At 38.7% G+C, this 24,596-nt stretch overlaps 2 protein-coding genes across 2 annotated transcripts in view; both read left to right on the forward strand.

Moving 5' to 3' along the window:
- Positions 1-24,596, forward strand: part of LOC135704918 (mucin-2-like) — a 418,648-nt gene that overhangs the window by 120,896 nt on the left and 273,156 nt on the right. The gene's annotated exons all lie outside the window — the stretch shown is intronic.
- LOC135704929 (uncharacterized) overlaps positions 9,367-24,596 on the forward strand; it is a 37,871-nt gene continuing 22,641 nt past the window's right edge. The window contains exon 1 of the mRNA XM_065226475.1: positions 9,367-9,634. Coding sequence (XP_065082547.1) covers positions 9,434-9,634 — 201 coding nt within the window. The 5' untranslated portion in view covers positions 9,367-9,433. The remainder of the gene's footprint in view (positions 9,635-24,596) is intronic.

Raw genomic sequence — 24,596 nt, forward strand, 5'->3', positions numbered from 1 at the left:
ACCTCAACCAAAACTAATTGAATCATATAGGCTGACAAAATCGGGTCAAAAAGCTGACAAAATCGGGTGTGGATAAAATCGGGGGTGGACAAAATCGGGGGCTGACAAAATCGGGTCACCACTGTATAGTTAAAACGATCAGTAGCATTTTGAATTAAAAAACACACATTTTCACCGTAATAACATCTTTATTCATTTTAAATTCTAAATAATATTTAATTTGAGAGTTGGTTGGAAATGCTAACATGACGCTTTAGTGTGATAATTTATTAGCTAGAGAATGATCTTAAGAAAAGGGTAGGTGGATAGTTTCGTTAGAGTACGGCAGTATGAAAATTGAATAGAAGTTTAAAATGAGCGAAGGGCCATTATTGCGACAGTTTTTGGAGTCAGACGCACATCTTTTGCCTAACCCGTACGACGTACGCGGCGACTTGAAGCACAAACGAAGTTACAGACGATGGGCTAGTATTTTTGTTTTGTTTTGAACAAAGTTGATTTTGTGTGCAATATGGTCTTTGACAGTGTGCAAAGAGTGTGTATCATTTTGTCATTTTTTTATGCATTTCAGTTTTGAGTAGAGTGAAAGAGATAGAACCAAAACATTCTAGTACATTTAGTATTGCCATGTGGTACAATCCATTATTGGTGTTGCCATGTGGCACAATTCAGTAGTAGTGGTGTTGCCATGTGGTACACTGAAAAATTGCATTAGCAGGTGCGTCACCAAAGTTTTCGAGCCGCTCCGTCTGTCACTTCGTTTGTGCTTGAAGTATGTCTTCAAGTCTACAGGCAAAAGATGTGCGTCCTCCTTCTGCTCATAACTGACTGCGGCTGTGAAATAGTTCTAGCGACGTTTCATCACTACCTAAAGCCCCACGTTTGCGCCACGTCAACTTCTATTCAATGTTCATACTGCCGTACTCTAACGGAACTATCCACCTATCCTCTTCTAAAGATCATTCTCTAGCTAATAAATTATCACACTAAAGCTTCATGTTAGCATTTCCAACCAACTCTGAAAACGCTAGCTTCGCGTATGAAGTAACATAAAAACACTTTGAATGATTTAATTTAAGGTTTTCAGATATTAGAAAAAAAAAATTTATTATCCATTTCCTTTACAACCAATTAAGCGTTATGCAATGAGATTCACGAAGAGACACATATTCACATCCCGTCAAGTAAAGGTCGAGTGAAGGAACACAAAATCCGGACACTGGCAAGGCAAGCTTGATATTGTTTTCCATTTCGCAATCTGTAAATCCTATGCCGCAGCTTCATAAAGTACCAACTGGTGACGGGTTTTACGGGCAGCGGGTTCTCGTCCTTCTCCCGATCAAAGTTTAATTTACCTTTTTCGTTATTATCCAGTAGGGCTTGATCCTTCTCCAACAGGAATTTGATAAGGTCGATACCGAAAACTGTTGCGACTTCGTCCTGGTAGATACCATAGTCTGATAAAAAAATAATTTAAAAATCCAATAACATTAACAATGAAAATAGTGTACTTACCATTTGGAATGCCAATTTCACGTGGGTCTCTACATAGCAGCAAATAATGTCGGAATATCCAACTAAGAAAACTTCAGTGCCTGGTATCCCACAGAAGAATCCTGACTCTTGTTGTAACTTCAGAGCTGGACAGCGGCCAGACTAGCGGAAAAGGCGGCATATGAGATGTCAGTGCAGCCAGTAAAAACATCGCTGAGGGGTACTTTTGACAGTTTATCAACTTTTGTTTTAAAAATATGTACTTTTAAACCACGAATCAAAAGTAAAAGAAAAACTTTCAATTAAAAAAAACTTACTTTTATTTGAATATTTTTGCTGTTGAAAACAAATTTTGGGAAACTTTTAATTTGAAAATGCATTATTTTTATTAGTACCATTATCGTTGTTTGTGTGTACTGTTACACTTTTCGGGACACCACTACCTCTCAGCACTCCAGCCCCTTTAGGAGCCTTCAACACAACAGACGACGCCTAATCGCTTTATCCGACGACATAGGGATGCAACCGAGACGCACCGTAGAAAGCTTGATGGAAGCCCCTAATTGCCCCACCCCAGTCCCGCCAACTGCAGCCTGCGTTCATCACAACCGTCTCGGTCCTGCGGGTGGTCGTGGAAAGGGGGTCTTCCACCAAGCTTGCACAGGCAAGTATTTTTCCGATTTGAGTTTTTCGTTGCCTGATGAGTTCTCCCACATTCAGATCCTCACGAATACTTCGACGCAAAACGTGGCGGCTTTGCCGTCTTCTACTTTTCCGGCGGCAGGTTTAACTTCTCAACCGGGATGCACTGTGGAAAGCATTGTGGAAGCCCCCGATTCCTCTATCTCAGTCGCGCCACTTCCAGCCAGCGCTCGTCATAGCCTTCCCGGCCCTGAGTTTAGATGCGTATCGGGGGTCTTCAGCGTGCCAGATGCTGCTGATGAAGGAAACGTTGCAGCTAGTCACCCGGAACGCACCTTAGAAAGCACTGTGGAAGCCCCTAATCCCTCTGACACAGTCCTGCCTTCTGCCGCCTCCGTTCATCACAGACGTTCCGGACCTGCGGTCGGTTGTGGAGAGGGTGTATTCCAACCCGTTCACTATGGCGAGTATCCTCTTGGTAATAGTTATGTTCGTTTGCTACCTGTCGCCCCCGTGATTTCCAGGGACATCGCTCCACGTAGCACGGATATACGCCGAAGAGAGGATATCACCATGTACTACCAAAACATCAGTGGAATGAATTCTGACGTTCACGAGTACCTGTTAGCTGTATCGGACCGTTGCTACGATGTAATAGTTTTAACCGAGACATGGCTACACTGAGGAAACTAGAATTACGATTTTCATAATATGTTTCGTATGAACAAGCATTTTGAGCTCTGGAAATAGTTTCATGCGACACGTATGTTATTCATAGCATGCGTATGAAAATTACATGACTCAAAAATGATTCCCATACGAAATTAGTCTAAATTTCATACGAGGCTGCAATGAACTTTATGAGTTGATCTTGTGTGGCAAAAATCATACGTCGTTCGTATGAAACGCTGTTCAAAACAAAACAATATGGCGTACGAACCGAAATTACTAGCGTATGTTAAAGTTACGGCGGAAACTTGAACTGTATTGAGAGGTAAAAACGCTGAATTCTAAATAATTTTCCGGATCCTACCTACATATTTAAAATTATAGAGTGTATGGCATTTATAACAACCATTATCGCGTACTGGTAGATCCAGAAGAGCGATTCGATTTGGACGTGAATTGCATAATGACTAGAACAAAACGTAAGAAGGTAATGTAAAGATTATTTCAAATATTTACTATCAATGTGTCCACAGAATCTGCCTAACATCAAAATACTGCGGTTACTGCAATGCTGTTGCGATAACGGACATAAGTGAGTTAAAGTTGGAACCAGTGGCATCAATAGCCAGGCAGATTGTAGTCCCGGCACTTAAAATTTTAAAGGTAATTTTTGAGTGATGTTGTTTATAATACAAAAACTCAAATGCAACGCAAACTCAAATTTTTCTTTGTTTAAAAAATAAATATGAATTTATGATTACATGTATATAATTAATTTGCAAGAAAAAAAGACTACAAATAGCTACAATGAATTTCATAGTTGATTCGATTGCTTTTCGTATTCCTCTCGTTTCTAATTCATACGAATGAAACGTAAATTTCATACTCATAACGTATCATTTTCATACGACACATTTATGAAATCCATATGTGTCTGCTGCAAAAAACATAAATGATAACAAAGGTGCGCGTTCATATTTCTATCGTATGAAATTCAAAATAAATTCTTTTGGTTAAATTCCATAAACATTTCGTATGAAATTCCAACGATTTATTTCCTCAGTGTAGACTCTTGAACGCTTTCCAGCCAAGCGTTCGGATTTGAGTAAGTCCACTGGTGGCGGTGTCCTGATTGCTATTCAATCCGAGTTGAATGCTAGAGCCATAGAGCACGACATGTGGAACTGCGTTGAACAGGCAGCAAGCTAAGCGATCACACACTGTACTTATGTGTGATATACATTGCACCCGACCGAGTTCGCGACATTGAACTTATCGAAACTCATTGTCGATCCGTTTCCACCTTATTAGATTGTGCGTCACCTATCGATGAGATTATTGTTCTGGGCGACTATAATCTCGCTGGTGTTTCGTGGAAACCTTCCCACAGTGGCTTTCTCTTTCCGGACCCTGCTGGTTCTGCTTTCCATCCTGGATCAGTTAGCCTTCCCGACAGCTATAGCGCAGCGACGTTATCTCAAATCAATCCCGTGGTTAACGAGAACAATCGTAGCTTAGACCTCTGTTTCGTGAGCGCTCAGGATACGGCTCCATTCATCTCGTCGGCTCCTTCTCCACTCGTAAAGGAAGTTGCTCATCATCCTTCTTTGGTTATTACTGTTGAAGACAATCACATTCGGGATCTCGAAGACATCTCCACTATGGTGTCTTACAATTTCCGGAAAGCCGATCATCGTAGCATTGCCGATGTGCTGTCAAGCAATGATTGGGAAAACATACTCGATTCTGATAACGTCGAAACCGCTGCTCAAACTTTTTCACATGTCTTGGCTTATGTCATTGACAGACACGTACCTAAGAGCGTTCACCAGATTGCATCGCACCTCCCTTGGCAGACGAACGAATTGAAGAAGCTGAAATCTATCAAGAGAGCCGCGTTGAGGAAATTCACTAAATATCGAACGATGTCACTGAAACGTCACTTAACTCGTTTCAGTAACGATGTCACTGAAACGAGCTTAACGTAATTATCAGTTCAAGCGAGTCAGCCGTCAATACTACTTGCATTATCTGCGAGGGATGCAAAGGAAGTTCAAGTCGCACCCGAAGTCTTTCTGGAAGTACGTGAAGGAGCAGCGCAGAGAGTCCGGTCTACCATCATCCATGATATTGAACGGCGAAGTCGCTTCCACTCCACAGGAAGTCTGCCGCTTGTTCTCCAATAAGTTTGCAAGTGTCTTCTCTGACGAGAGCTTAATCCCAACGAATACGTGACTCTAGCAGCAAGCAATGTTCCACTTTCCGGTCAAGCTCTGGGTGGAATTGTTGTCAACGCTGAAGTGATAACGACTGCCGCGCTAAAACTAAAGCCTTCTATCAACCCTGGACCGGATGGTGTCCCTTCAGTCTTTCTGAAGAAGCATATCGCTAACTTACTGTCACCGCTACAACATCTGTTCCGATTGTCCATATCGTGTGGCATTTTCGCATCGAACTGGAAATTTGCGCATATGTTCCCTGTGTATAAAAATGGTAGTAAACGGAACGTGGATAATTATCGTGGAATTACATCGTTGTGCGCAATTTCGAAGTTATTCGAGTTAATCATCATAGAGCCTCTGCTCTCCCATTGCAAGCAGTATCTAAGTGAAGATCAACATGGCTTCTCCTCTGGTCGATCTACTACCACGAATCTTCTGTGTCTGACATCGTACATCACGCAAAGTATGGTTGAAAGGTCACAAACAGATGTCATCTGCACTGACTTGTCTGCTGCCATCGATATGATTAATCACGCCATCGCGATCGGGGGCTTCCCTTAGCTCAGTCGGTAAAGGCGCAGCTACAAAGCAAGACCATGCTGGAGGCGGCTGGGTTCGATTCCCGGTCCGGTCTAGGAATTTTTCGGGTTGGAAAATTTCTCGACTTCCCTGGGCATAGAAGTATGATTGGACTTGCCACACAATCATATCAATGCAAAAATGGTACAGGCATTGAAAGCTCTCAATTAATAACTGTGGAAGTGCATCTAGAACACTAAGTTGAGAGCACGCAATAAGCTAATATGCGATATGCAATAAGCTTAAAATGCGAAGAAGAAGAAGAAGAAGCCATCGCGATCGTCAAATTGGATAGACTTGAGATTAGCGGAAATCTCTTGAGATGGTTTTGCTCATATCTCGCCGATCGTCAGTTGGTGGTAGCCCATGGTGACTGCCAGCCCTACATTTTCGCAGCTACGTCAAGAATACCTCAAGGAAACCATCTGGGACCGTTGATTTTCTTACTCCACTTCAATGACGTGAATTTAGTTATCGAAGGCCCACGACTATCGTATGCAGACGATCTCAAAATCTACATACGGATCTGCTCGATCGATGATTGTAGATTCCTCCAACGTCAGTTTGAAGCGTTTGCCAGCTGCTGCCATTTGAACCGAATGACAGTAAATCCTGCGAAGTGTTCAGTAATCACTTTTACCCGAAAGAAACAACCAGTTATTTTTCACTATGCTCTCCGGGACACCATTATTGAACGTGTGAGTCATGTAAAAGATCTAGGTGTCATCTTGGACTATCAACTTACATATAAGCAACACATCTCGTACGTCGTCGACAAGTCGTCAAGGACATTGGGCTTTATCTTCAGAACAGCTAAGAATTTCTTCGACATCCACTGTATTGTTTGTTCCCTGGTACGTTCCATTCTAGAATATTGTTCTGTGGTTTGGAGTAAGAACTACAACAATGGTACTGAGAGAGTGGAGTCCGTTCAACGCCGCTTTCTGCGATACGCGTTGAGAATGTTACCTTGGAGAGACCCGTTTCATTTGCCCAGCTATGAAAGTCGCTGCCAGCTGATCGACTTGGAGCCTCTTTGCACCAGAAGAGTTACTTCAAAAGCTCTGCTTGTCGCGGACACGTTACATGGCAGAATTGATTGCATGGCAGAATTGATTGCATGGCAGAATTGATTGCATGGCAATCTTGGAGCAAGTAAATATTAACGTTCAACCCCGAATGCTTCGTAACAATGTTATGCTGAGAATGCCACTATGTAGGACAAACTATGCAATCAACGGTGCAATAGGTGGACTAGAGTCGGTGTATAATGAGTCACGCCAAGAGTAAAGCCAAGTCTACCTATTGAGCTGTCAAACCGGCTACCTATCGTGCAAAGTAAACAAGCATTACGATGCTATGAAAGGTCCACGAAAGGTATTGCAAATCAATTTAAAATATAATCGAAGAAATGGTCATATACACGCAGTGAGCATTACATTTGTCATACGATACGTTTTGTAATGATCAGTGATGACAATTTCTACTATTTTTATTTAAGATAATTCGACAAAATCACTGATATAATGATTTACTACAGCCGTTAATTTTTTTTCCTCGCTAAAAGTCATTTGAAGTTGATGCAGAAGTCCTCTGTTGCCAAGTTAAAAGAAAGGGAATCTTTCGAAAACCGTGATGCGAGTTCAACTGTTTTTCTCTTGGCGTGACTCATTATACACAATGAGGTACAGAGAGAGGTGGCGCAGATCGTGAAATAGGGTTGTATTAGTAAACCAAAAAATCAACGTAAACGCAAGTAGTGACGTCACTACTTGCGTGTACTTGCGTGTAACGTACAGTGGTTGTGTGAGTGATTGCTTCACCTCGGTAATCCAGCTCATTGCATTATACACAGACTCTAAGGCGGACTGCAGTGAGTATTTAACCGAGTTTCATCAGTATTCGATTTTCACCTGCCACGACTAACACTTCGGAGACGTTTCTCTTCATTCTTCTCCAGAAATGGAAACAGTCAATGATCATGTTTTAATGTTTTGTAGTTTTAACTTATGACTTTAATTTTAATTTTAAGTTAAACCATCATTGGGAGCATATCGAGTCTGTTGATGCTGACAAATAAATAAATAACAAAGAAATATACCCGTATTCATCGTTTGACGGGCAAGAACCTAGCGGACAAAAAGTACAATTATATCGATTATAACACAATACTCACATAGAGAATAAAAATTATAGAATTCAAACCGAACGAGAAACCAACAAAAGGTCCCCATGTCTATCAGAACAAAATGAACTCTTTCTGATTCCGGTCGAACAGAATTACACCGGAAACGGTTCGTGAGCTGTATGTCTCTTCTAATAAAATTAATTTAAATTTCATTAAAAATTCACCAAAATCGACACAAATCTCCTGACATTGAATAAACAAACAAATTTAATCGGTATAGCAACCGAGTACTTTAGTATTTTTATGTATCTTAGATATCAATAAAAGTTTTATTTGTATAAGAGGGATAATACAAAGTTTAGAGTGGGATGCCTCTAGAAAAATGGTGTTATTTTCTCAAAATAATTTCCTTAAAATTGCCTGACATCAGAGTTATAACATGTTATAATAATTGTGGACAAGTAATATGTCATCAAGATAGTGTTAACATAATATTAAAGCTGCTATAATTCGTTAGGATAGTTATGAAGTTAAACTCTCATTTAAAAACTGAGAAAAATACAACGTCCTAGAATACCCGTGTGTCACCACTAGCCACAGTAAATCCTATATTCCTTTTCGAGACAACCTCACAATCCGCAACGACAGAACGTGCATGCTTTGCGCCTTTGATCAGCACCAGCACAGGTGAAGGTCAATGTCAATGTTTAAATGCCTAGAGATGTCTGTACGTAGGTGTTGTTGACTTTTTCTTGTTATCGAATAAGTGCGACGGATTAAATAGTTTTGAAATATACAATTCAATTACCACAATCTATAATAGAACAAACTAGCTGCTATAGCATTGATTGACTGCATGGAATTAAGCGATCTGCGGATGTTGTGTACCAGTTTCATAGCCAAATTCCTTTTCGTTTGCTCACAATCGAGTATTAAACCTTTGCTTTTGAGTACACAACTGCCCTAGTGAACGGATAGATATTGTGACCAGAACAAACACACTTGGTTGATCACGATCGGTTCTGGATGTTGATTGCAAACACCTTTCATCTGCTCAATTCGTGTTCTTCAATTTAGCTTATATAGTCACGTGATTCCTTGAACGATTTTGATCATCATTTCTTCATGCGATGGTCGAAGTGTTCAAGCCATAAGTACGAGGCTAAGTTTACAAAATTAAAAATATTAAGTTTCCTTCAAAATCCAGGCTTTCCACGTTTAAAGTAAACTAATGTTGACTGCATCTGTGCCTGCAATTACATGACCCACATAACCGCAAATTTAAATATTTGCTTCAAAATCCCACTGTGCAAGGCTGCCATGTGTCGTAGACCGCTTGACTAGTTGATATTGAAAGTTAAGTGGATTTCGTCGCACCTCCGCTACGACGCGTCACCGCATCCAAGCCCAATCACGAATCGAGACTCGAGTGCGACGCCTCAAAACCAAAACATGTTCGTTCGTTCGATCCGCATTGGAAGCAGACTATGAGGAAGGAAGACAAGCGGCGAACCCGCACACGATTTTAGTCATTTCTGAGGTGCGCGATTGAACGGGTTGGAAACGTAGTACGTTTGTGATAACTTTATTTTTTTTTTATAAATTCAATTGATTGCGTCTTAAGTAGCGGATTTAAATAGGCTGTGCTCGTGTGAAATCGAAGGAAGGACTAGATCCTTCAAATTATTAGTGGTGAAAAATGGTGGAAACAGCAGTGATAAAGTCAAGTTCAATGTCAAAGTTGAGTGGTGACGGAACCGTGAATACCGATGGCAATGATGCTGCTGCTACAGCAGATGACCATTACAATCCTTCTGTAAGGATACTACACATCCCGAAGCAGTCGACTGGATCATGTGGGTTTCATTTGTCGCGAAGCAAGTGGGATCCATATCCTTGGGTTAGTAAATGGAATATTTCCTCAAATGAGATAATTCGAAGGACAAGCTGGCTGAACATGACTGAATTAATTCGGAAGATATATGCAAATTTAGCTGCATACGAGTTTAGCCGATAGAATGTTTTGAATAGAATTCAGAATACAGATTACGCGTCATATATATATTTATAAAATAGTGGAATGTGGAAAGCAATTGATAATTAATGTTTATTGGCAAATTGTTTTAATACATTGTTGAAGTGTAGTTTTCAAAAAGCACTATGCCCAAGGAAGTCGAGAACATCTCCAAGTCGAAAGATTTTCTCGACCGGACCGTGAATTGCACCCGCCGCCTTCGTCTTGGTAATACCGTAGCTAAGCTAGGATATCTCCAATAGCCTGAAAATCAGATCGGATGACAAAATGTAGGATATATTTTGCTAACATGATATCGAACGAGATAAGGACGGTAGTTAATTTCGAACTTGGCACCTTAGCTGCCCATTTATCAAATATTCAAAATTTATTTGTATAGTTTTAGGCTTGACTGGCTGTGTCTATAAGATGTTTGTGCAATTTTATTTAAACATCTCTTTGTACCCTTTCATAAACGAATATTTCTTGAAGCAAATTGAACCAAAATTCTAGTAATTTGTAGTCAAAACAGTGATTTTTTTATATGGATTTAAATTAACGGAAATATGTTTTCGTCAAAATTAATTAGGGTAAGTGAGCTAGTAGTGGAGGAACTAATCGTACGTTCAGACTATAGAGTTATAACATGTTATAGCGCTATATTGATGGTGGTTTCTGTGTTGCAATCAGTTGACAACCGTTATAACATGTTATAACTCTCCAGTCTGGACAGCTTTTAAGACAGTTTATTTATTAACACTCCGAATACGGTGGGTAAAATACTTTACGCCGACTACGAAGCGTCCAAAAAACGTGTAACAGCAAGTTTGCAATAGCATAACTTAGCCATTCCTTAATTAATTTTAAAAATTGTGGTACCTCTAGAATTCCTAGGGTCTGTAGATTATTTTGATTGTAAAAAGATTAAAAATAGGGTCGTCTACTTTATTCAAAAGCGAAAAGAGTCGTTACACGTTTTTTTTAAAGAAGTGTTTATGGGTTTTGCAAGTGGCCTAAGATCCATAAATAAGATTAATGGGCACAAATGTTCATAATTAACCAGAATACAGCCATGGCTCCTATATATGGAACCTGGAGATAACAAAACGGTCCTCAAAAAATCCGTAACATTCGTAAAAGCGGTCTATCCATAAGCCCCTGATCCTAGAACTCCACGGTTTTTTCGAAAACATTAGGAACTGTGATATAAAAAATAATTTGGGTTTATGACATAAACATGGACCCGGATGGCCATTGGACCATCCTCCGGAAGATCCGGAACATCCGTAAAAGTGTTCAATCTATGAAACTGATCCTAGAGCCCCACGGTTTTTTTTCGAAAACACGTGGAAGTGTCATATATAAATTAATTAAGGGTCATGACATAAACATGTACCTAGAAGGCCATGGGACCGTCCCTCTGGAAGATCTGGAACATCCTTAAAAATGGTCAATACATGAAACTGATCCTAGAACTCCGTGATTTTTTTCAAAAACATTAGGAACTGTGATATAAAAATTTGGGGTCATGGTATAAACATGTACCTGCGAGCCCATGGAATCTTTCTCTGGAAGATCCGGAACATCCGTAAAATGCTCAATCCATAAAACTGATCCATTAGTTCCACTTTTTTTTCGAAAACACGTGGAACTGTGATATAAGAATTTATTTGGGGTCGTAACATAAACATGAGCCCGGATGACCATGAAACCGTCTTCCGGAAGATCCGTAAAAGTTGTGCATCGATGATACTGATTCTTGAACTTCGCGGTTTTCTCGAGAACACTTCGAGCTGTGAAGTTTTCGAAGTATGTTTCATGTATGAAACACTTTTACGGATGTTCCGGATCTTCCGAATGACGGTCCAATGGCGATTTTAGGTTCATGTTTATATCACGACCCCAAATTTATTCTTATAACACAGTTCCTAATATTTTTGTAATAAACTGCGGTGCACTAGCATTAGTTTCATGGATTTACCACTTTTAAGGATGTTCCAGATCTTCCAGAGGACGGTCTCATGCCCATCCAGGTTCATGTTTACGTAACGACCTTTCTTATATCACAGTTCCAAGAGATTAAAAAAAAAAAAAAACTGCTAAGCTCTAGAATTAGTTTCATGGATGAACCAATTTTACCGATGCTCCGAATCTTTCGAAGGACAGTTCCATAACCATCCGGGTTCATGTTTAAGTCGCGACCCCAAATTCTTTCTTATACAACAGTTCCACGTGTTTTGAAAAAACTGCGGAGCTCTAGGATCAGTTTCATGGATGGACCACTTTTATGGATGTTTCGGATTTTCCGGAGGATGGTCCTATAGCCAGCCAGGTCCAGGTTTATGTCATGATCCCAAATTCTTTCTTATATCACAGTTACTAATGTTTTTGAAAAAAACCCCGGAGCTCTAGGATCAGTTTCATCGATGGACCACTTTTAAGGATCTTTCGGATCTTCCTGTTTATTTCACGACCCTATATTATTTCTTATATCACAGTTACTAGTGTTTTCGAAAAAACGCGAGCTCTAGAATCAGTTTCATGGATGAATCACTTTTACGGATGTTCCGGATCTTTATGAGGATGATCCCATGGCCATCCTGGTCGCGTTTTATGTGACGACCCCAAACTCTTTCTTATATCACAGTTCCAAGTGTGTTCGAAAAAAACCGCGGAGCTCTAGGATTAGTTTCGTGGATTGACTACTTTCACAGATGTTTTGGATCTTCCTGAGTACGCTCCCATGGCCATCCGGGTCCGTGTTTATGTCATGATCCCAATTTTTTTTTCCTATATCACAGTTCCTGATGTTTTCGAAAAAAAACGCGGAGCTCTAGGATTAGTTTCGTGGATTGATCAATTTTAAGCATGTTCCGAATCTTCCGGAGGACCGTTTCGTTGTCTCCATGATCCATATATAGGAACCATGACTGTATTCTGGCTAATTATGAACATTTGTGCCCATTCATCTAATTTATAGATCTTAGGCCACTTGCAAAACCCATAAACACTCCTTAAAAAAAAAACGTGTAACGACTCTTTTCGCTTCTGAATAAAGTAGACAACCCTATTTTTTATCTTTTTACAATAAAAATAATCTACAGACCCTAGAATTTTTAGAGGTACCACAATTTTTGAAATTCATTAAGAAATGGCTAAGTAATGCTATTGCAAACTTGCCGTTACCCGATTTTCGGAGGCATCGTATCCGGAGTGTTAAAAAAAAATCAAAAATATTTTGTTAGAAATATATTAAAATGTGATTAAACTGTATATATTTTTCGAAGACGCGTCCACCATTAATGTTCCAGTAGTTGTGGTAGTTGCTAACTTTGGATCCTATACTACCCATAATCGCATATCAGTCCCATCTTTGCTTGATTTCCTATCCATATGGGACTGATATGCGATTATGGGCAGTATAATAGTGGAACATATTGGTTTTGATCGGATTCCACTATTGTAGGAAAACTACCACAACTATCTGTGCTGTCTTGGTAAACTTAGACTGTGTTCCATTTCGTGAATTTTTACTTAAATTTGACAGATGGAAAATTTTCAAATAAATCTGCTATTGTACCAGACTTATTTCTGACATACTAGGAATCAATTTTGACAAACACCTTCTCGAAAATAGGAAGATCAACAACAGAGGGATTTTCGAAAATCTTAATTTATTTTCGAAGTGTCAAATTTAAGTGAAAATTCACCAAATGGAACACAGCCTTGGAGCTGGTTGCTTACTAGATGTGCGCGCTCCGCCTAACTCAAATTCATACGCCCCATTCAATAGTCCATAATTGTAATATAGGAATGTATAACTGCATGTACAACATAAACGCAATTTAGTTCCCTCTATTTTACACTGCACTGCAACAAAAATCTGAATTTTACTTACACACCAAGATTTTGTTTCCGTTTTCGGTAAATTTTACCGAAATCAGAACAGCTGAACGTTCGATAAAACTTTGACCTTCATTTTAAAGGCTATTGAATTTGAAAAAAAAATATCAAAACATGTTCAACCTTGCTTAAATGATCAAATCTTGTCATTTTAGTGGAGATTTAGTTTCAAAGTAGCTGAAAAGCAATTGAATTGAATTGCATAAATTTTACCGAAAAGTTCAGCTGTTTAGATTTCGGTAAAAATTACCGAAGTCGGCGATAATTTCTTAGTGTGTATGATGTAAACATTGATGCGTTTTTATTGCATTTCAAGCAAACGGCAATATGGACGGTTGCATACAATATTCGCAAAATTTCATGTATCAGACCTTTACTCAATTTATATTGTAAACTTAATAAGTGACACTCCATTTATCCACATCATATTGAACAGAAATCTACACTACTTTTTCGAACTGTGTGGGTATGAGATAAATCTTGTCTGCAATAAGCTTGAAGTGCGCCATTCATAGAATGCCATCAACTCGTTCCTGAGACGTAAAATACTCTACACAATGAGAGTTGAACCCAGACCCTTGATAAGCCAAACCCCTAATCACGGTTCTATCCCACCATACTTGCTTCACAGTCTTCGTTGACAAATAAGAATCGGGAAGCGATCATAACGAAACGCTTCACTGTATTACAGAGGACCAGGCAATAGACGCCATTAATTTAAACAAGATCATTAATCTCCAACAGATATCTGCTGATAGGGTAACTTGAAATGTAATTTGCTACAGTCAGATATTAAAATTTAGGCAAAGGTTAAAGTGTTCCTGAAGTTGTCCAGATGATGAACAGCCGTGAAGGTCCCGGTATTTTCCTGAAGATCTCGGATCTGCTCGGAAGTTCACGTAACATTCCTAAAAATCTCTAAACTTTCGAGAATTTATCTGCACTTCCACAAAGTTCTCTGGACTTCCCTAAAATTCACTGGACTTCCCTAAAGCACACTGTACTTTTCTGGAGTTTATAAAAAGTCTAAAAGTTACCATAAATTTCTTGAAGTTAAAGGAACTTCCTTGAAGTTCTTTCGATGTTTTCGAAACTACCCTGGTGCTACTGGAATTTTTCATAAGATCTTTAAACATCTCTGGGCTTCCCTAACGTACTTGCAGTTTTCTGAAAATCTAGGAAGTTCCTGAAGCTTTAACAATATACCAGATATTCTCAAACTTCTTTATTTAAAAAAAAAATATTTTGCTAAAGTTAATGAACTTACTCCTGATGTTATCTGCTCTTCACAGAAGTTCTCGAAACTTCTCTAAGGTTCTCAAATTCTCTAAAGTTCTTGTAATTTTCCTGGAAGCTCTTCGTATAGCGCTGAACTTAAAAGAACTTGTCTAAGAATCTTTATGGTTCATTGAAAATCTTTTAACTTCTGTGAAGTTCCCTTTATATGTTTTCTAAACATCTCTGAAGTTCTATGAACAACTTGGAAATTTTGAAACTAGGGGACGAGTTCATCCATTTTCAATTAAGTACTTCAATGAAGTTCGTGGAACTGCCCTTAAATTATCAAAACTAATTCTTCACCATCTTAAAGCTCCCTAGAAGCCTAGACTTATGCCGGAAATGAACCAGCGTCTGGCTGAAAATCTCCTTAATAAAGACAACCAACCAACCAAGCCTAGACTTTCCTGATGTTATTGGAACATCCCGAATGATAAACTACGTTCAAATTATATAGAATGCCTTGATTTGTTCAGTATTTCATAAAAGCTTCCACCCAATACTGAAGCTTATTTAATCGCCTTAAAGTTTCTAGATCATCCTTAAGGTTCCCGTAACTTTCCGTTTTGACAACTTCTCTAAATCTCTAATTTTCTCTGAAAAATAAATCTCTAATTTACTTTGAAAAATATCGAAGTAGGCCGCGCTGCGAAAATGACGTGTTTATGTTTCGCTGCGTCGTTTTCGCTCTTGAAAAAATTAAAATAAGTACAATCTTATCCTGAAAAAGTTAAATTTAATTCACAGAAGTGGTATTAAAAAGTGTTTCAAGTGATAACTATCGAATACCACGTGTCCTTAGTGTTTGTTTGTCGCAGTGATAATTGATATGAGCTGACTGTAGAATCAAATCCCTCCTGTTCCGTGATATGAGGTGCCGTTTGTTCAAACTAACGCTTTGGAACGCCCAGCTAAGTTTATTTACCATCCATATAATTATTTCTGTTTATCCATAGGGAAGAGCGCTACTTCGTCGTAATCGCCCATTTCCGTTCTATCGAGCAGAAATTATCAAAAATATCAATGATTTCACAAAGCACAAAACAATAAAATGTTTGTTCCAATGCGTTAGTTCATTAGCTACTACATAAATCCTATTAGAGCGCATTGTATGCATATTTACGCTCATTGTTCTCAAAACAAAAGAAGCGCTCCTAGCGCATCCCCTTTTTCTCCGTTTATCCGTAGGACGAAGAAAATCTAATGGCGTTTCAATGCGTTTGGACGGAATTGAAACGCGTAGGACGAATTTAGAAGCAAGAAGCAGTGTTAGATTTTTAATAATATCTCAACATTGTTTGACTCTTTATCAAATCCAACGGTACGTATGGAAAGGTGGATAAATTTAGAAGTTATCTTTGATGAAAACATTCCATGTTTTGTTCAAACCCTTTCCAAAAAGCGTGGTAAAGTGCGGGATGTCCTTAGTAGGACGGAAATTAGATCAAAAACCCTATACATTGCAACTATAACTTAATAAATAAATACTTGCCAGTATCAAATTAGTTTTTTTTTTTAAATTCTGGAAGTGTGACTACACTTCAGATATCCATTTGATATGTGAATGTGTTCATGCGGGGCTTATTGTATAGAGTTCTCCAGATGCACAAAAGTGTGCGTGAGATTGCGCGGTACCTTTTTAAGTAGTTGTGATATCGCGATACCTTTTTATTTCTTCTTCGTCTTCATTTTATATATGAATGTTGGATTTTAGTGTTCGTGAGATTGCGCTTGCAAATCTCTATATGAATGTACGTGTATGAACAGGCATTCTTGAAATGGGTCATTGGATTTACAGTAGAGCTATCACCTTTCATCTCCAGATCTAAAAATGTTTGCATCCATCGGTTTAAAATGTTTTATCAACAAATAGGTACAGGCAGGTTTCTTCCATAAAAGCACTGCCGGTCAGTGGGAGACACACACCACACACAAAAATCTTTAATTTTCTCTGAACTTCTCTGGACGTTCCTGAAGAATCCATAAATTTTCTAAAGTTCCATAAACGCCACTGAAATTATTGGAACCTCCATTAGGATCTCTTAAATTCCCTAAAGACCTTTAGGATACTTGGAACTTCTTTGAATATTCATCAATTTTCTTCAAACTCTTCCTACTTCACAGAAGTAGCCTTGACTTCCCTATTATTGTTTGTTAACATCAACAGACTCAATGTTGACCCAATGATGATTTAAAAGAGTAACTTAGTAAGTAAGGTCAACATAATAAAATACATAGTCATTCACGGTTTGGAGTATCTCTAAGAATTAGAAGAGATTCTAGATCGATCAACTGGCATTGACGTTCATAATTGGCAAAGTAGACGGGTTTCTATAAGGCAGCTTCTTCTTCTTCTTCACATTTCAAGCTTATTGCATATCGCATTTTAGCTTTTTGCGTGATCTTAACTTAGTGTTCTAGATGCACTTCGACCGTTATTAATTGAGAGCTTTCGATGCCTGTACCATTTTTGCATTAATATAATTGTGTGACAAGTACAATTATACCCTATGCCCAGGGAAGTCGAGAAATTTTACAACCCGAAAAATTCCTAGACCAGACCGGGAATCGAACCCAGCCAGGTCTTGCTTTGTAGCTGCGACTTTACCGACTGAGCTAAGGGAGGTCCATAAGGCAGCTTTCCAGAGCAAATCGAAGGAAACGACGTTGTAAGGACTCAACTCTCTCAACACAATTGGTGTAGTTTGGGTTCCAAACCGCAGAGCATTATTCCAGAATGGAACGTACTGTGGTGGATGGCGGTCTCACTTACCATTTTTATGATATTTCGATGCTGCGTTATGGTTGTCAACATGTAAAAATTAATGTAATAGTAAATTTTACGGTGAATTTCCGAATTTAAATTTCTCATTTGTCAGTCACACAGGCTTCAAATCAGTTTGTTCGTTTGCTCATTTTTCTTGCGATTAACACACCACTCGTTGACTGGAAGCAGCATTCAACACAATTATAGCGAATTCGTTTATTACTCAGTTCCAACCTGGATCGGGTATCAAGATTGAGCCTGCTTGTTTTCTGACAAACGTCAGTTTGATCGTTTGTTTTTAAACTCAGCTCAGGTTGAGGTTCGCACTGACAAAAAGTTCGGTTTCGCGCTGGGTTGGAACTGGTTCCAACCCCGATAATAAACGAATTCGCTATTAGACTCGCGATAAGTCGAACGTCACTTTCACATATGCACTGCTCCGGTAATTTATTACATCGCTTGGGCTTTCCGTGCCGAGACCGAAGATAGCATACATGCACTTAACACGTTCTTTATGCGACATTCTGAAGTTCGAAATCGTCCACAAATTTTACTCAACACACTACACTGCACTGGAATGGTATGATCAGCCATGAAATGATGTCCTTACGGACCTCCAGGATCGTTCGGTTGAAAGTGAACTGTACACTGTGACGATTGTGGGTAGAATAATTTTTATTTCTCTTCCATACAGTTCTGTACCATGCTTCGAAACAAATTTTGCTTATGTTAGCTAAACGATAAAATGACGACTTCAGTTGACGATAGCATGTGGCGACGGCGTTCCACATAATAATCCAAGTCAGCAAAAATATTCATTCCTCGTGGTTTATGGGAACGAAAAGTTTGATCGCTTCCCATGGATGGTAAGTGAGACCGCCATCCACCACAGTACCAGGGAACAAAACAATGATTTGAGGCAGTCGAAGAAATTTTTAGCTATCCTGAAGATAAAGCCCAATGTTCTTGCCGCCTAGTTGACAACATGTGCGATATGCTGCTAGTACGTAAGTTGACAATCCAGAATTACTCCCAGATCTTTTACATGCATTACACGTTCGATTATTGTACCTTGAAGTTCGTAATTAAACGAAATCGGTTCTTTTTTCTGAGAAAATGTGATTACTGAACATTTCGCCGGGTTAACCGTCATTCGGTTCAAATTGCACCAGTTGGTTGAAGCCTATGCCTGATTTTGAAGAAAATGACAGTCATCCACCGAATGGATCCGGAAGTAGATCATCTGCACAAGAAAGTCGTGTTCCTTCGATTACCAGATTCTCGTCATTGAAGTAAAGTAAGAAGATCAACGGTCCTAGGTGACTTCCTTGAGGTATTCCTAAGCTGGCTTGGTAAATATCGAACCGGCAATCACCGACGGGAACCAACAGCTGACGATCAGTGAGATATGAGTGAAATCATCGCAGAAAGTTTCCGCGAACCCCAAGTCTTTGTAGCTTGGCAATCGCTATGGCGTGGTATACTGCCGCTCTTCGCATGTCAGTCCCATAGTCGTTTTTGTCAAAACTGAGTTTTTCAATGCAAATGGTAGCTAATTACCCATATTTTCATAATACTGGATGAACTCATCAACTTTGTTCTGAAAAAGTTTGGAAAGACAGTCACATTGGTTGTCCCCAGGGTTACTTCCAATCACTTGCTATAAATTTTTTTTTTCGGAATTATGAAATCATGAAATAGTATAATGCTAATAAGTACTTGAAAGTTACAAGAAGAGGTCATGAAGTATATGTTTGACACATAAAATCTGTCAATATTGCTTTCAGTGCGTCACAATCAGCGATTTTACGACTTGTGAGCGCTCACTCTGAGTGAACGCTCACGAATCATATGATCGCTGATTGTGATGCTCTGAAAGCGAAATTGACAGGTTTTATGAGTCAAACACATACTTTACCCCCTCTTCTTGTTACTTACTAGTACAACATATCATTATAACATCTAATGATTGCATAATTCCGAAAAATATTTTTTTTTTAGCAAGTGAGTGGAAGCAACCCTGGTTGTCCCATCACATAAGAAGCAATGGTACGAAGCAAACTTAAAACGCAATTTACTCGGCTTGCCGATTTTCGCTATGGGACGGACATGCGAAGAGCGGCAGTATACACACTTAATTCAGATCACCAAAGTCAGTAGAGTTTACCGGGTTTTTGAACAGCAGATCAAGTCGGTAAGATTTTCCAATGACCGTTAAACGTGATAAATCAATAAATTTGACAAATTTTATTTTTTATAACTAAATATTAAACAAAGTCTGTACAAGTTCGGAATACATTTACTAACTATTGGATATTTAAAAGATTTTCAAACTTTTACCGAACAGTTCTGTAGTTCAAAATTTACCGATCGGCAGAGGCCTGGATTAGTGTGTAGGTTATCGAAGGCTGCTGACAAATCGGTATACATGACGTCTGTTTAAGCCCGTTCAGCCATGCTGTTTAAGTTTGTTGAAGTTTAAGTTTGATAGATTTTTGGAGCTTCTTGATCGTTCTCGATATTTACCTGACATTAATGGAACTGCACTAATAAGCTCTCGAAATTTATTTGAAATTCCTGAAGTTGTCCATATATTCATGGAACTGCCATGAAGTTTCCCGAACTGCTCTGACTTTCACTAAAAAGCTCTTTTAGTTTTCCTGAATCTAATTGAACTGGGCAAAAACTGAAGTCAATTTTCCTGAAATCTTTGGGACTGACCTGAAGCTATCTGTACTTACCCTTAATGATTTTTAGACTTACTTGTAGTTCTCAAAGTTCTTGATGTTCTTGAAACTACCTTGACATTTTCAGAACATCCTTGAAGTTTTTGGAACTTCAATGAAATTTTCTGAACTGTTAAATGGTTACCGCAATTTTTCATTTCCACAACATCCTTGTAGATTTTGGGCACTCAATGAAATTCTCAGAACTTTTTAAAGGTTACCCCAAAAATTGAAAATTTGCATCCAATTCCTTTTTTGAATTTTGATAGAAACCTGTATTCATAGGAGCGCTTGAGTATTCATGGGGTAGCCAACATAAAATCATACTATCTATATCTGCAACCAATTTTAAATTCAAAGATCGCAGCACATTTTTAGATGAATTTGTTTCCAAGCGATTTTTAATTAAGATGGGTGGAGCACTATTTGATCACCTTTAAGAGCGCATGTGGGCATAAGTCGGCCCAAAATTGTCCAATATATTTGTACCTGATGGGCGCTCCAATGTTATAACTGATGCACTCATATTTTTCATACACACTACGAAAAAGTCATGTAAATTTCGGTGCCCTGAAATCGAAACGTGCAAGCGACCCATATGACATAAGAATCAGTTGAAAGAAACGAGAAAATTAATTGAATTAAACGCATTTTTCGGCGAGTTGTGCATGTTTCGGATTTGGAACATGTTTGTTTACGTTTCATGATTTACGTCAAAGATGAATTACGTCAGGTGTAATAATAGTAATTTCTTATTGTGTAGCATATTTATAGGCAGAATTTTTCAGATGTTGGTTTTGAGTATGGAATATTTTAATTCCAAATCTACGCTTTTAGATTGAATCTGGATGAAGATATAATATTTCTCATGTCGTATGTTTGCAGCGCAATTTTGCTCATATGAGGGCATAATAATCTGGATGGGTGTCCAAAAATTCTTTTATGCATTGTGGTGCACAGAAAAGCCCATATAATCGATTATTCTGGGTGCATTAATAAATGGTTAATATAGATTCTAAGAAAAATAATAAAAATCCGGTTTTGGAGGTGGTAACTCATGACATGATAAATTTATAATTGATTACACACTAAGAATTACCTTCTGCGCTCTTGAATGAAATAAAGAATAGTTATGTTTGTTTTTAATAACTTAATACCTAATCTGTGCTGAGGTCGGTAAGCTAATCGAATGGATTTTAAAATAAAAATGATCTTCGTTTCGATTCTGAATCCGAAGACAATTAATTCATTTGAGACTTATTGTCTATATGCAGATTTTAGTCCGGTAGTCATGGATAAAAATATATTTACACAATGTCCGAACTTTTCTACGCTCTCCATACAGGCTTATACGGCTATAATCCTCAATAAAAGATTTACAGACAGACGGCTAACCGGCTAACCTTCTATTGTACAGTAGTTTGCCGTATACTGTATTGTGGTTCTTTCATTATCAACTCGCTTAGGGCGTCTCATAAGCTTAGGGTGATACGAAAATGTATATTTCAACACTTCCTCTCAATTTCGTAATTGTAGATTCGCAGTCATCCTTTCAAACGTGAGCCTTAGTAAAAGCTTCGTTTGGATGTCCGCAAGCTGATCTTCGCTCCTGATCCTCCATTTTCTTGGTCTGGATTCTCGAATGAACATATACTTTATGTCAATATGTTTCGTTCTGTGGTGTTCCCTTTTTTTTTCCTTGTCGGGTATTTTCATCACTGCGACCATTTTTTCTGATCTATTGTGATATATTCCCCATTTTTTTTCTTTATCTATATCAAGATGCCGTATCACTATTATTAGGAGTGATCGCCATCGTTTGACTAATAGCATTATCCCAGCACGGCATTATACTTCGAATAAAGTGCACTGCCGTACTGGGAGTTGTTCTCCAAATGTCAAAGGGTTCTATCAGCCCCTTGTCGAAGAACTTACGCCTTTTATTGAAAATTGCCGGACAGTGGCATAGCAAATGTTCCGAGTCTTCCTTTTCTATGCCACAGAAGCGACATACATCATCTTGAAGTTTTCCAATCAGCTTCAAGTGATAACGGCTCGGACAATGACCTGTTATAAGACCTGCATATATACTAAGATCTTTCTTAGAAAGTTCCAGGATTTTGTGGGTCACAGAAATGTTTGGATTAATAAATCGCTTCGACTGCCTAGCAATGGAAGTGTTCTTCCAGTTTTCCTCCACTTTTGAAGATTCCCACGCTTTTAGCTCCATTCTAAGAGATGCACCCGATAAGCCACAAAAGGGCTCTGGCCCGATGAACTTATGAGAAGATCCGAGTCTTGCTAGTGCATCAGCTCTTTCATTTCCCTCAATCCCGCAATGACCAGGAACCCAATATAAGTTGACTTGATTATGACAAGACAATTTTTGAAGTGATTGAACACACTCCCAGACAAGTCTTGATGTACATGTCGCCGACTTTAAAGCATTTAGAGCAGCTTGACTGTCGGACATGACGCATATATTTGAACTCTTATAGTTTCTACGCAAACATATAACGGAACACTCTAAAATTGCTTGGATTTCAGCTTGGAACACAGTTGGCCATCTGCCCATAGGAATCGATATTTCTATCCCTGGGCCAGTTACTCCTGCTCCCACTTGATTGTTCAATCTTGAACCATCTGTATAAAAAACAATCGATCCTGGACGAAGAACCGGGCCACCAAATTGCCATGAATTACGCCCAGGGTCAACTACTCGAAAAAGTCGATTGAAGTTGTATCTTTTCTCCATCCAGTCTTCGTTGTTCCTTACTAGAGAGTTGATACTAACAGTTTTTAGAATCGTAAGATGTCCTCTAAGGTCTCCTTCAAAGAGTTTCACTGACCTTGTAATCCTTAGAGCACACTTTTCGGCTTCTAATTGTACAAATTGATGCAATGGTAGCATATAAAGCAAAGCATCCAATGCCTTCGATGGTGTACTTCTCATTGCACCTGTTATTGAGAGAGTTGCTAACCTTTGGAGTTTTTCTAACTTTCTCTGAACAACACTCTCTTTTGTTTTTGACCACCAGACCAATGCACCATAAGTAATCCTGGGTTTCACAATTGCCGAGTAAATCCAATAGATCATTTTCGGTTTCAGTCCCCACTGTTTACCGAATGTTCTTTTGCATATCCATAGAGCATTAGTAGCTTTGTTTATTGCCTGCTCTAGGTGCATATTCCAATTAAGTTTACTATCGAGGATTACTCCAAGATATTTGACAGCATAAGAAAGTTCCAAAAGTGTGCCTTTCAATCTTATGTTGTCTAATGAAAATTTCTTCCTTCGGGTAAATGGCACGATAGTAGTTTTAGAAGGATTTATGTTTAATCCTTCCCTATCACACCACGATGAGACAAAATTTAAAGCAATTTGCATTCTGTTAGCGATAATACAATCATATTTGCCACGTACAATTATGACTATATCATCTGCGAAGCCAATTATTTCGAAGCCATGGGCTAATAAATTTTTGAGAAGATCATCAACTATTAAAGACCACAATAGAGGTGATAACACGCCTCCTTGCGGGCATCCTTTGGTTGCTCTTACACTGATGAGTGAGCTTCCAAGGTTTGCTGATATTTCTCTTTTTGATAACATTTCATTGATCCAATTTACAATGCTTTGATCGAAACCACGTTTCATCATAGCTGTAGTCATTGAATCGTGAGATGAATTATTGAAGGTGCGTCAAGGAATGCAGCAAGTGAAATTTCTTTTGCTTCAAAAGATCTTTCTAGTTTTGTAACAACCGTATAGAGTGCTGTTACTGATGACTTACCTTCCTGGTATGCAAATTGATATTTGCTCAGAGGATTTGTGACTAAATATGATGACTTTATGTGTTCATCTATTATTTTTTCCATTATTTTTAGCAAAATAGACGATAAGCTTATTGGCCTGAAGGATTTTGGTGAAGTTTTATCCTTTTTATTAGCCTTGGGAATAAAAATAACCCGAACTTGTCGCCACACTGCCGGTATATAGCTTAATATTAAGCTTGCTCGAAATATCTTTGTTAGAATAGGCATTACAACCGCTTTTCCCTTCTGTAGTAGTACAGGAAAAATTCCATCAATACCTGGTGACTTGAAAGGTTCAAAGGAGTCAATCGCCCATTCAACTTTTCTTTCAGTAAAGATTTTGTTGGCCAAAGTGCAA

The sequence above is a fragment of the Ochlerotatus camptorhynchus genome, unplaced genomic scaffold (genome assembly GCF_037179485.1).
Source record: "Ochlerotatus camptorhynchus isolate MF236.1 unplaced genomic scaffold, CSIRO-AGI_Acam_v1.1 ptg000251l, whole genome shotgun sequence".
NCBI classification, from domain to species: domain Eukaryota; kingdom Metazoa; phylum Arthropoda; class Insecta; order Diptera; family Culicidae; genus Ochlerotatus; species Ochlerotatus camptorhynchus.